The 13,889-nt window shown below is 39.6% G+C and overlaps 1 protein-coding gene across 2 annotated transcripts in view; it reads left to right on the forward strand.

Moving 5' to 3' along the window:
- Nucleotides 1-13,889, forward strand: part of LOC115919137 — a 66,516-nt gene that overhangs the window by 23,495 nt on the left and 29,132 nt on the right. The window contains exons 22-28 of one of the 2 annotated variants that reach the window (XM_030972026.1): nucleotides 5,630-5,806; nucleotides 8,499-8,684; nucleotides 9,032-9,196; nucleotides 10,019-10,153; nucleotides 10,631-10,785; nucleotides 11,664-11,811; nucleotides 12,297-13,394. In XM_030972026.1, the coding sequence (XP_030827886.1) occupies nucleotides 5,630-5,806; nucleotides 8,499-8,684; nucleotides 9,032-9,196; nucleotides 10,019-10,153; nucleotides 10,631-10,785; nucleotides 11,664-11,811; nucleotides 12,297-13,394 (2,064 nt within the window). The remainder of the gene's footprint in view (nucleotides 1-5,629; nucleotides 5,807-8,498; nucleotides 8,685-9,031; nucleotides 9,197-10,018; nucleotides 10,154-10,630; nucleotides 10,786-11,663; nucleotides 11,812-12,296; nucleotides 13,395-13,889) is intronic. The other variant, XM_030972027.1, reaches the window with a different exon arrangement.

The following is a 13,889-nucleotide window of genomic DNA, read 5'->3' on the forward strand; positions in this document are numbered from 1 at the left end:
CTGGTTAAGTCCAAGGACTCCAAAGCGGAGTCGATGTATTATTGTTGAATGTTGTCTCTCTAATGAGCATATATATGGTTTATTAACATCTTTTTGATATGTTTTCAAATACGAGTTGGTTTTGTTCCACCTTTCTTGCCAAAGGAGTTTGGAACTTGTAGTAATTAAGCTTTTCATTTCTGACATATTTAGGTTATTATTGACTTCTATTTTCTTTACTAATGCGGCCTTTGCGTGGAAATCCGCCATCTCGTTCCCTTTTATTCCACAATGTCCAGGTATCCACTCTACATATATATCAACTCCTTTATTCTTTAAGTGAGTAGTCATGGTGAGAATTTCCAGAATAAAAGATTCGTCCTTCTGTTGTTGTAATGCAATAAGTGCACTCAGTGAATCACTAAAAATAACAACCCCCACATAAATGTCTAATTCATCTACCCATCTGAGAGCAAGAATGATGGCAGCCAATTCAGCCCTGTACGAAGAGGTGAAATTTGCTAACCTTTTGCTCCGATGTACAGAATAGTAAGGGACGTAAAAAGCAGCTGCAGAGGTCCCTCTTTCAGGTACTTTTGATCCATCGGTGTATATATGTAATTGAGTCGCCCATTTAGTATGTATGATTTCCAGGCTGCTTTGTTTTTGTTGTGTAGGATGATCTGTTTTCTTTATTCGAGTACTTAATTCCGTTGACACTGCCGGAGGGTAGAATAACCATGGTGGAAATGGGGAGTAGGTTATCGTTTCTATACGTTTTCCCAGCTTGCTTTGTATTCTATATCCAAAAGGTTTGTTTACGTTTTTCCCCTTCAAGTATTCAAAATGCCAACATGGTTCAATGTTTTTTAACAACGGATGATTCGCCCATCTTTCGATGTTTTGTCTATATTTACTTGAAAGCATTTGTCTTCTTATATCCAAAGGCATTTCCCCCATTTCCACCTGTAGTGATTCTAAGGAGGTTAATGGCAGCCCACCTGCGCATATCCTCAGTGCTTGGTATTGGACAGAGTCAATGGCTTTTTTGGTGGTAGCAGCTGCACTGTCATACGCCTCACATCCGTAATCAAAAAGAGACCTTATAATTGCTCTGTACACCATGATAAGTGATTTCGAGGAACTTCCCCAGTTTGTTCCAGTTAGACATCTTAAGATATTTAATTTTCTTTTACTTCTCGTGATTACATTTTCGATATGTGGTTGCCAAGTTAACCTTTTATCAAATATAACCCCTAAAAAGCGATGAGATTTTTCGTACATTAACACATTTCCATTCAGTTCTATATCAGGCGGTAGAACGGCATTCCAGCTTTTCGTAAAAAGTACGGGCACTGTTTTGACAGGTGAGAGTCGAAACCCCCACTCTTCAAACCAACGATTTAAAAGATTCAAATATTTCTGTATTTTTTCAGTAATATGTACAATGTTCCTGCCTGATATCCATATTGCGCAGTCATCTGCATACATAGATATGCTTACATCTTGGTCTGTAGGTATATCACCCATCATTATATTATATAAAAGAGGACTTAAAACACTCCCTTGTGGTAACCCGTTATGCGTTTTATAAGTTTTAGATTCTGTATTTCCAATTCGTACTTGAAAAGTTCGTGCTGTTAGATAATTTTCTATATATCTCAGCATGTTCCCTTCTATTCCATTTTTTGCTAATTTAAAAACCAGACCCTTTATCCAAACTGTATCGAAAGCCTTTTCGACATCCAAGAAAACCGCTATTACATGTTCATTACAATTTATACTCTTTTGGATGTCATTTTCTAATTGTACAATATTGTCCGTCACACTACGACCTTTCCTAAATCCACTTAAAAAATTGGGTAATAATTCATGCTTTTCAACATACCATTGTAATCTTTCTTTTATCATTCGTTCAATTATTTTGGCAAAACATGATGTTAAAGAGATTGGTCTATATGACGATGTATTTCTGGGATCTTTTCCATGTTTGAGAATAGGGATTATTATAGAATGCTTTAGTTGAATTGGAATTTCCCCGGTTTTCCATATTAAGTTAATAATGTTCAGCATGATTTCCTTGTTTGCTTTTGGCAGATTTTCATAAACAACGTAAGGTATATTATCTTTTCCTGGGGCAGTCTTTTTTCGCGATTGCACTGCCTTTTCAAATTCTGTTATAAAAAAGGGTTCATTTATAACATGATCTACATTTAAAATATGAATGTCATTATTTGGTGCCTTCGGTAATTCCTTATTAGTATCCCTGTCTTTTATTCCTATTTTTTGAAAGTAATTTCCAAAGGCATTTGCTTTTTCCTGATCGGAGACAATATCTTTACTATTTACAATCAATGTTGACATATTTTTTGTTTTTTTTATTAGTACACCATTCAGCCGTTTTATACAAGCCCAGATCTTAGATTCTGGCATATACTGATCAAGCTTTGTGCAAAATGCTCGCCAGTAATTTCGTTCTGCTTGGCGGAGCACACGCTGTGCTTCTGCTTTCTTTTTTAAGTACTCATCTACCTTTTCAAAAGTTATTTTCCGTGACATCTTATTACACATTCTATTTCTCTCTTTGATTTTCTCTGTACATTCTTTGGTCCACCAAGGCACCGGATTTTTAGAGACATTTCTCCTTTTCGGTACAGTTTCTTTTATACACAGTTTTAAATATTTCATGAAATTATCATATATTTCCTGTATATCATTATTTATAAGTATGAGATCATTTGTAATCATCTCTTCACATTTCTTAGCAAATTTTTTCAAATTTATATGTTTAAAGGAGATAAAATCATCTGCACTTCTTATTGAAGCATCTTTATATTCAGAGCTTTTCCCGTCTAAAGTTGTTTGGATATTTATTGGGAAGTGATCACTTCCAAAAAGGCTTTCCATGACTCTCCAAGTACTTCTACATGCCAGTGAAGGAGTGGTTATACATAAATCTAAGCATGACAGTTTTCCTGTTCGTGGATCCAGTCTGGTTCCTTCGCCATCATTCAAAACAGTTAGATTATGATGATTCACGAATTGTTCTATCACTTGTCCATTCTTGTCTGTTTTGTCACTTCCCCACATGGTACCATGAGCGTTAAAATCGCCTACTATAATAACTTTATCATTTTTATTAACGTCTTTTAATAGCACATTCATAATATATTCATTTAATTTCTTACAAGGATTATAAAAGTTCACAATTGATAACTTTTCATTTCCTGCGTGTATGTTTACTTGCTGCATTTCTAAATTTACATCATTCATTGGACCTTCATACTTGATTTTATTATGAACGTATATCGCACATCCTCCCCTCGCCTGATTTTCCCTATTTCTTGGGAGACATGTGTATTCAGGAATTTGAAGAACTCTATTTTCCTGAAACCATGTTTCTTGTATACATATCAAATCATAGCAATGTTTGTGTGTGTTCAAATACTTTATAAGTTCTTTTCCATGCCCTAGTAATCCCTGTGCATTCCATTGTAGTATGGAGAACAGTATCATCAATGTTTTAAGTATCGTTATCAACATTGTTAGCACTACTTATTTGCTGCAGCGATCTTTTCGCTGCGACCAGAACTAAATTATTTATTTCTTTAAGAGTTTTGCCCTCTGTGAGTGAGAGGATCAATTGACATATAAAGTCAATTATCTGATCATCATTTGCTGTAGCTATAAAGTTCGTGGTTACAGAAGGATTTTCTTTCTTTTCATTGTCTTTTTTTGAAGTGATTGTTGTGGAGTTTGTTGATGTTGTTGAAGGATTTTGTGGGATTTTTCGAGGGATTTTCGAAGGATGTTTTGAGGTTGTTCGAGGTGGTAAGACATTTTGAGTTTGTTGGGTGCTGGTGGTTACGGGAGGTACGTTTTGTGTGGTTGCAGCGATGGCATATGAGCCAGGTATCGTATCTCTTGTTTTAATTTGTGTGTTTTCTTGTTCCTCTTTCCTCATTTGGGAGGTTTGTGTGACAATGTTAGTTTGAGGGGTATTTTGTTTATTTGTCCATATTTGTGATGCTTGTGCATATGTGATTTTTTCTGTGATTTTGATGTGTTGTACTTGTTTAGCTTTTTTGCTTGTGTGCAACCATTATATGCAGCAGAATGCTCGCCTCCGCAGTTTACACATTTCGGGGTGTCTTTTTTGGCGCACTCCTCAAACTTGTGGCTTTCACCACATCTAACGCATCTCATGTTAGACCGGCACTCTGCTGCCCCATGCCCAAATCTTTGGCACTTGAAGCACCTGACTACTTTGGGAATGTATAATTTTACCAACTTTATTTGGTAGCACATCCTTATCGATGTTGGTAGAGTGGATGTACTAAAGGTCAGGATGACGCTTGTTAGAGGAATCTGCTTTGATTCGTTTGTTTCCATTTGATCTTTATCTTCTCCATTCTTCACCCTTTTTGTCATTCTTTTAACCGCTGTTACCTGTTGCGTTCTTAATTCAGACAAAATTTCTTCCTCGGTCATTTCTATTGGAATGGCGTAAATTACCCCTTTGGCGCCTCTTGCACCCTCGGTCACTTTGACGGGAATATTCCCTATATTATCCAACTGTAGGATTGCTCGAACTTGTTTTATGTTCTTACACTTAACTAGTAATCCAGAGCTAACAGGTTTTATGAATTCCACGGGACTAACACACACATCTTTAATCGCTCGTGCGATTTTTATGGGACTCATATTTTTTAAAGATTTATGTTTGTCTATTGGGGTAATGAACAGTTTGAAATCTGTTTGCTTTGGATCTTTGCCAGGAGAAGGGGTTTGATAAACCGTGGTGTTTGAGTCTGATTCTGATGTTTTAGTGTTTAAGTTTTCTACCGCTACACTTTCTTCTCGTCTTCTTTTTTGATTAGGTTCTCCTTTCCTAGGTCGATTATGAGTAACAACTCTGAACACGTCATCACTTTCACTTCTCACAGACAGTTCCGGCTCAGAGAGAGCCGAAGCCGTCGCCATGATTGGCCTCCCAGAAAAGGCGGGAAATTTGAATGCCGTCGCACGTGCTATACTGTTAGAAGGTGCAGGATTGTGTTAGAAGCCCACAAAATAATTGCTTACCTACAGAAATAATCCAAATTCATAAATCTTTCCAAATGCTACCATTTGAATTCCAAAGTACGTTTCAAAGATAATTCCAAATATTTCGGTATATTCCGAGAGAGAACCAAAGACACGTCCGTCACACGTGGCAAACCTGAACAACTTAAGGTGTCTTTACGATCATCGTAATTATTTAAGGCTTCTAGAATTTTCTCTCGACCCTACGAAATGTATGAAGATCTTGCGTGGTTTTTACGATGTTATTACGACTTTCATATGGCCGCCTTACAAAGAGAGGGTTCCGCACGAGGTTGGAAAAAATCTTGAACGAGACCATCGACCAATCTGCGAACTTAGGAATGGTCTAGGAACGCTGGTTTAGTACGGCCTTCTTAAGAAGATCTTACGAAATCGTCTGAAAATAGTTCGTACGGCGTTCGTAGCAGCTCGTAATGGTATTTGTGACCGAGGCTGTAGTAGGAAAGGATATCCTAGATATTGAGAGCACCGTTATCGCTAGACTAGCTACAGCCATGGTAGACATTCATTCCGTATTTTATCATTCCTCCGTTAATTCCCACAGATCAAGTTACTGAATGTCCACGGGTCTTTCACAATGGTTTTGTTGACGAATCATGCGACCCGCGGCCAGGACACGTTTGTGATGTCCAGTGTCATCCAGGTTTTTCCCCTTCTTCGGATGCCATCATCTGCCAAGCATCTGGGACATGGGACCTTGACGTCAGCAGAATTTGCATGGGTAAGTTATCCATGTCTGATCCATATCGGCATATTAGAGCACACACTAATATTTAAATAATACTTTGAACTTTCTAATGCTATCTACCATCTTATTTTGTAGATAATTGTTGTCATATTTTCATATCATACACGACAGAGACGATCCCAATTACTTTCGATAAATCAGCTCAAGGACAATTTCAATGACCTATTGTCTGTCCTATAGAATTCATGTTCGGATTACGTAATACGTCATTGTCATGTTCATACATTCAACAGGTGACGCACACTTAAGGCCCGGTCACACAGCCTTTCGCGTCTGTATCGCGGGTAAAATTTCGCGATTTTTTTTTTGCCCGCGGTTGCCCGTGGTGGAAAAATGTGCAAAATTGGCTTACCCGCGGTTTACCCGTGGTATGCCCGCGGAACAGACGCCGGCGACTGTTCCGCGTCCTTATCGCGGGTGAAGCGCGGCGGTACCGCGGCCTACCACGCTTACACGCGGTACACACGCTAATGCACGTGATAACAACGCGGTACAGACGCGGAACAAACGTGCTATGACCGTGCTCCACCCGCGATTACCCGCTAAAATTTCGCGTCCAATTCCGCGTGTAACCACGTCTTAACCGCGGCCGTAGCACGTCCTAGCACGTTCGTTCCGCGTCTGTACCGCGTCTTTACCGCGTCTTTACCGCGTGTGTACCACGTGTACCGCCCGCGATTACCCGCGGTCTAAATTTTTGGGCAGCCCAAAACTTTTTCGCGCGGCCAACCGCGTGTGAATTTCTTACCGCGTGTAACGACGGGTAAAGTACGGCTGTATCGCGTCTTTATCGCAACCTCAAAGCGTCCAACAGCGTCTGCTTCACGGGCAGAAATTTTTGGCCGTGATTCGGCCGCGATACGCCCGTGGGAGGGCTGTGTGACCGGGCCTTAAGGTTGATTATTTCGAAAGTAGAAGTTATCGTCATGATTGTGTTAATCAAAAACAAGCTCAATTGTTTACAAACACTTTTATGTCAACGGGGCGATGTTTATTTTAATAGGAACTTTTAGATTTGCGTGGACTGATACGTGTGACGTTCATTCAAGGCAGTGCATTAACCCTAATAAGGCCGGGGGGGGGCATCATGGCTCTCCCCTCCACGATTTTTCTGATTGTTCGGGAACGCATATCGATGGCGCCCCGCCGCTCGCTGACTTTTTTCTTTTGAGTCTTGCGCAACTTTTAAAAGATTTTTTTTGAAAATCGGACCTACGGTTACAAGGTCACGTGACCTTTTGTTTTAGCATGTCAGCCCGAAAATCGCTCATTTTCGTGATTTGTGTACAAAACATATGGAAAAGTCATTTTTCCTAAAAATAGATCAAACATAGGTTATTGGGTCTTGTTTAAAGTTTAGGTGGTTGTGCACATTTTCGCGGAGATCGGCCGCTTCACGGCCGAGAATAAGACCTCAAATAACCCGGCCTTTTTAGGGTTAAACGGACGTCGATCGTAGCAATCCACGTTGTCGTTGTGCAAATCTAAAAGTCCCTAATGTCAAGGTAACTATACACCCCCGAACTCTCATCAGTGTGAAACTTCTTCTCCCAATGGGACATTTATCCACCGGACAACAACTTCTCTACCACTACTACTATTACTACTACTACTACTACTACTACTACTACTTTTCTACTACTACTTCTATACCTATTAATCATTATGATAAATATAATAATACTCCTTTTCGAAATTTTTATTCCTCCATTTACCCAGAACTGAAGGAGAAAATATGAGAAATAAGAGTCCCAATGAATGACATATTCCCGTGTCGACGATTGATAAAATCGGTGAATTTTATATTCCGATTTGAAACATTATTATCGTAGAGTTGTTAATGGATAACCAATTTATGTAGATTCTTTATAACGAATTGTCTTAGGGATAGTTTCCATATATGATAGCCGTCTGAAGGTTATTGTCCGAGTGTGGTTTCCATGTATTATAGCCATCTGAATGTATTGTGATTTGTTAGGCTTATTTGCACTTTTTTGTTTTGTTTAATATGTAATTGTTTGTCAGTCTATTTTGTTTTTTTATAGCGCTTAGAGACTTCGGTGGAAAGCGCTTTATATGTAACGTTTTTATTATTATTATCATAGGGGTAGTTTCCATGTATGATAGCCGTAGTGAGCACCCCCCCTCCCCCCTCCCCCTTGAGCGCCTGGGGGTGGGGGGTCATCTCCAAAAAAAGGTAAAATTAACGTGTTTTTACACGTTTATCTTCCTAGGGGGGGGGGCGGGCCCCCGGGGCCCCCTGGATCCGCCACAGGTTTTCATGTATGATAGCGGTCTGAAGGCAATTGTCCTAGGAGTAGTTTCAATATATGATAACCGCCTGAAGGTAACTGTCTAGCTAGGAGTAGTTTCCAAGTATGATAGCCGTCTGAAAGTTATTGTCCTAGGGGTAGTTTCCATGTATGATCGCCGTCTGAAGGGATTGTCCTCGCGGTCTGAATATAATTGTCCTCCGCGTAATTTACCGTGGGATTAGTTGTTTGAGAATCATCGTTCTAAGGGCTCAATTTCCAGGAAGAGGACTATCTGGAATAACAACCCATTATATAATTGTCCCGAATATAATGGCCATATATAGTTCGGACACCACCCTATCCATTTTTCATTTTACAATTTCATTTTGATTTCATCATTTTCTCCTCAGCTGTTCAGTGTCGTCGACTCGAAACACCACCGCAGGCTCTCCCTGGACCGTGCTCTCCTCCGTACAACACCGGCAAGATGTGCACATATTCTTGCATAGCAGGATACACGAAGATTGGAGGAGATGACAGGAGTATGTGTGACGAGCATGGTGAATGGATTGGGATTCCCATACGCTGTGAACGGGGTTAGTTTTTCGATCCCTAATCATAGATAGCGACCTCAATTTTAAAGATATACGTGACGACTTGCATGAAGTGACAATGTTAACTTCTGGCAAACCAAAACAAAACAAAGAGAATTGCATTAATGACTTGTCTGGTTTCTCTCTCATCGCTTCAGGGTTATGAGACATCTTTTAATGCCATATCTTGAATGATACATCGACATTAAAAAATAGCGCAATTAAATGCCTTGAATTTATACAGATTTGGCTGAAGGAAAAAACGTCAATGGTTAAAAATATTTGCATGATTGTGATAATCCTAATATTGCTTATCAACTCACGTACTTCTGATAATCTATCCTCTGCAGATTCTGGGACTAGAATCGTTTCATCTTGTAATCCCGACCTGGCTTTCCTTGAAGAACCTCAGAATCTAGAAGTAGCTGACGGAGATCTTTTAGAGCTGAGGTGCCGGGTCAGCGACCAAGATGCGACCTTGACATGGGTCAAAGATGGAACAAGGTTGGATTCAGGTAGGGACACCACTCAAAACTGATTTAAAAAAAAAATTAGGTTTGGTAAAATGGTACATGACGGTAATCCGGAGACTTCATTTGCTTTCAAAATAGTGATTAAAAAGTCAATCGTCGGCTGTCTAAATGAAGTCTGTGAAAGCCCTGCATTGTACATGATAGTAATAAAGTAATAAAGTAATAAACCAAACAAAATAATAGTAAAAGTATGCATTGAATCTTTCAATATTACCATTTTTCATTGTGTGGTTTCGATGAAATAAACTAGATAGAAATAAATACAACGAAAATATTATTGCAAATACTTTTTTGTAAGTTCGAGTATTTGAGAATGAAGAGGAAAAACACCCCCACAAAAGAGAGAGAGAGGAAGAGACCAGTGAAACCCCGAGAATAGTTCCAGATAATTCTACACCGAGTAATTCTTATGCACACATACACACTTTCCTCACACACCCACGAGATATGTAAAGGTGTCGTGGTTTAGTGCTGCATTTTATTTAACATATCTAGGGGTTCCGGGTGAGAAATTGATTAAAGATCAATTTTGTATCCATTATGAAATCAACGTAAATTTCGGAGAAACAAGATATTACAAACCGCTATGTATTTTCATGAATAAAAGACATTTTAAAGATAAGTAAGTGTCTTTTTAGATATTAAGAGTCGGTATTGAATCGGTTTGGCGGCGTGATGAGGTGCTATGTGTTTATCTTGCTTTCCTGCCAATCTGGTAAAGATGTTACATAGCGATACATTTTCAAAGTACTTAGAAACCGTTAAAAACATAACGTGGTTGGTTTCTATCAAATTCGTCCTAAGGTGCTGTAAACGGTATCTACGTCGACCAGCTCAACCAGCTTCTCATTCCAAGCTTCGATGAACGACACGCAGGACACTACGCATGCGCTGTATTCTCCGGGGACAGGGAATGCATGCGATCCGAGGCCAGTATAAGTAAGTCCCTTCTTCTCAAATATCATTCTTGATAGAATAGATTGTCTTAGAATGACAAAGCATTAAGTTGGTTTGTCGATACTAAGAGTTTATTGTTCATACAAAAAGAAGTAAATTGTATAAAGTTTCTCATTTCTACCTCCTGCACACAACGCATTTGAAAGAGAAAAGGGATAGTCACCCCAGAACAACTTCAAATTAGGAAGGAAACAAAATAATCACAGTTACTTTTACATCATACATCAAATCATAAAATTGCACAAATCACAACGATAACGTCCTTCGCAATAGAAACTCCACCCATCCACACGGAACAATGTATAGGGAAAAATGATGATTTTGCTGAAATACACGTATCATCGTTGATTTTGGACCCTTTCCGAACCCCTCCCCCCCCCAACCCCGACGCCAATGTTTAGATACGCCACTGTTCATTAATTTCATCCCACTCCTTGCTTTCGTTTACATTGCTGATAGCTTTCAACCCCCTGAGCTACTTCGAAATCGTTCCCTTGAATGCGTATGTCAATATCAGTGAGGATCATCGGTTCCAGTGCTCCCCCAAAGAACACACGGGGAGTGTCGTCTGGGAGAAGGATGGGCGACCGCTGGTAGAAGGAAACCTTCTCATTGTGAGTTACTTTCTTAATTAAGGGCAGTTGCACACTGGAGTCTCAAGAATTTAATAGCTTTTGTATAAAATAGCCCATTTTTGTCGCATTTTCGTAATGGAATTCATGTTTTACACTTGCTATCATATGGACAAATAAGAGAAATAGTTAGATAATGTGTTTGTTTGAAGGTTGAAATCCCTTAGCTAACGAAAGAAGATTGTCAATTGTCATATTTCATTTGTTCTACTATCCAAAGAAACGTTTTTTTTTAATTATATCGTTCATGAGCCAGATTAATTGATGAAAAGCGTTTTTCTAATTGTTTCATCTCTTTTTTACTTTTTCCTAAGCTGGGGAAACCCTTTCATAGGTATAATGCCATATATAAGAGTTGTTCTCTTATTGTTCTTATTATTACTTTCTTGTATAAAAGGCATATTATCAAAACTGAAAGCTTCTGCGAATACCATGATTCTGCACAAACAGTGACTTTCTATTAATATCAGTCAGGAACTTGGAAGTATTTGAAGGATATTTAATGCATTCTCCCCCGTGAAACAGAAAACTTTTGAAAGAAATGAGAGGAAGAAAAATTAAAGTCCATCACAAAGTTTTCGTTGTCAATAGAAAATCTAATTATGTATATTAAGTTAACGATAAAATGTTTTCATGTTCATAATTTAAACAATATATTTCAGTTTATTACTGATTCTGTGAAGGTAAACACATTCTTCTTTTTACTTTTAACTAATCTGACATATTAAATAAAAAAAGGTATAAAAATGTTATGAATGGACTTGGGCCCCCTTCCTCTCATGAATTCAGTTATGCCTATACATAAGATGCATTTCCATAGATTCAAGTGGTTCTATTTATATGATTCTTTTATCTGGCAGCACCGAGGATACCTCTATCTCACAAATATAAGGGAGGAAAATGAAGGGAAGTACACCTGCGTTGCCCGTGACGTGTTCGGACGAACCAAGGGTCGAGTACATGCCTGGCTTTATTTGACTGATCCACCTCAGATTGATATTTCTACAGGTAGGGCTTAGGATCAAAGCCTTTGATACATGCATGTCGACAGTCGCCATCGTCGTAGTAGTAATCTACTACATATACTACGACTACCACCACCACTACTACTACTACTACTACTACTACTACTACTACTATACTACTATAGCAGTACTGCTCAGTGGCGAAATAGGGGAAAAGAGAGAGCGACGGAAGAAAGAGGAGAGACGGGAAGAGAGAGAGAGAGAGAGAGGGGGGAGGGGGTGCGCGACATAAAATTTAAAAAAAAAGAAGTAGAGTAAGGAGAAGAAAAAATACGCGCTATCCTTAGTTTTCAGATCGCAAATCAGTGGTAGATCCAAATCGGGCCGAATCGATGGCCTAAAGAAAAATGGGAATAACTCGCTACTTATTTATTGAATGTCATATATTGAAATGCTGAAAAGACCTTTATTGATCACTACTCTTACTAAAATCACCATTTTACTCTCTATTTATTTTTGTATTTCTAGTTTGTGGCACGATAACATATTGGAAAGAGAGCAAAGCTCAAACTACACCCTCCCCAGTGGTAGTTACTCACACCGAGGCCCCAGATCCAGATATCGTCGCTGAATCTTCAATCAACTGGAGCAGCTTCGATGATAACGATGTAGACAGAGGCTCAGGTCGTGTGATCGGAGGAAATACAGCAAAAAATGGTTCTGCGCCCTACATGGTCCGAATCTGGGAATACAGGAATGAGAAAGTAGTGGATCCATGGACCTTCATCTGCGGTGCAACACTCCTGGACCAGAGGTGGATTTTGACTGCTGCGCATTGCATGTTTGACAAGGACAAAAACTTGATTAAAAATGAAAACATGAATTTATTTTTTGGTGACTATGATTCACTCTTCACAGAAGAGTCGGAAAAGAGCCGACAGCCAGCGGAAATTATTGTGCATGAGGACTATGACAAAACGTATTTTGATAATGACATTGCCTTAATACGTATCGACCCACCACTGTGGAATTTCACTCCTTACATTCGTCCTATTTGCCTTGCCCCTGGGGTTCTGGCCAGTCGTATCATGGAGACCAACATCAACGGACGCGTGACCGGATGGGGACAAACGTCTCTTAAAAGTTCAACCAATCGGTTAATGAAGGAGGTGGAGTTACCTATTGTTGATCGGCAAACTTGCGAGGAGAGTATTACCGAGGGTGAAGGAAGGGTTACTGAGAACATGTTCTGCGCTGGTTACCACGATGCGCAGCATGACTCCTGCAAAGGCGACAGTGGGGGTCCATTTGCTTTTCGTCATGATGATGGACGGTGGTATCAACTGGGAATTGTAAGCTGGGGCGTCGGGTGTGCTGCGGAGGGGGAATACGGGTTCTACACAAGCATCTCTAGATATCTTCATTGGTTGCGTTCTAAGAATGTAACTGTTGCATATTCTCAGAACGTGGCGAGACGGTTCAACGAGAGTCAACCCAGTGAGGCACTGTCCTTTACAGTGAGATCTCCTAGCAATTTGACTGTTGCAGCAGGTAGCGTAGTCGATCTAGAGTGTTCCCCTAACAGAGATGATGCGTCCGTTCGGTGGTTCATAAATGACAGACCAGGTAACATGTTACTCTCTACATACCTTATCAGAATACATGTTTTGATTCCAAACAGTACTAGATGGGTTTGGTAACAACACACACAAGTGATCCGACATTCGGTCCATGCAGCGACATGTTCGTCAAATATGGAGGGTAATGCAGACACCTCACCAGACCGACACCAGCTACATAAAGAGCAAACGAATAGACGAATAAAATTACCCCTAATTATGGCACCCCAAAGTGGTCTGTTTGGAGTCAGTGACAGTGCCTGAAGTTGTTTGGTTATAGCAATAAGTCCAGATGTAAAGTAATAAATTCGTCTAGTATGCCAACATTTACTGAGGATGAATTGACGCCGTTGCATCTGACATACTCCCACAATCATTGCGTTTGATTTTTTAGAGGAATGCTAAGTTTGGTTTTGTTTCTCCTTAAGGAAAGTTCTTGTAAAAGTGTGAAAGGCGTTTTGGAGCATTTCTCAACGTTTTTATCCCAATAAAGCAGTGTCCA

Source organism: Strongylocentrotus purpuratus, unplaced genomic scaffold (assembly GCF_000002235.5).
Source record: "Strongylocentrotus purpuratus isolate Spur 01 unplaced genomic scaffold, Spur_5.0 spur5_scaffold_6, whole genome shotgun sequence".
Taxonomy (NCBI): domain Eukaryota; kingdom Metazoa; phylum Echinodermata; class Echinoidea; order Camarodonta; family Strongylocentrotidae; genus Strongylocentrotus; species Strongylocentrotus purpuratus.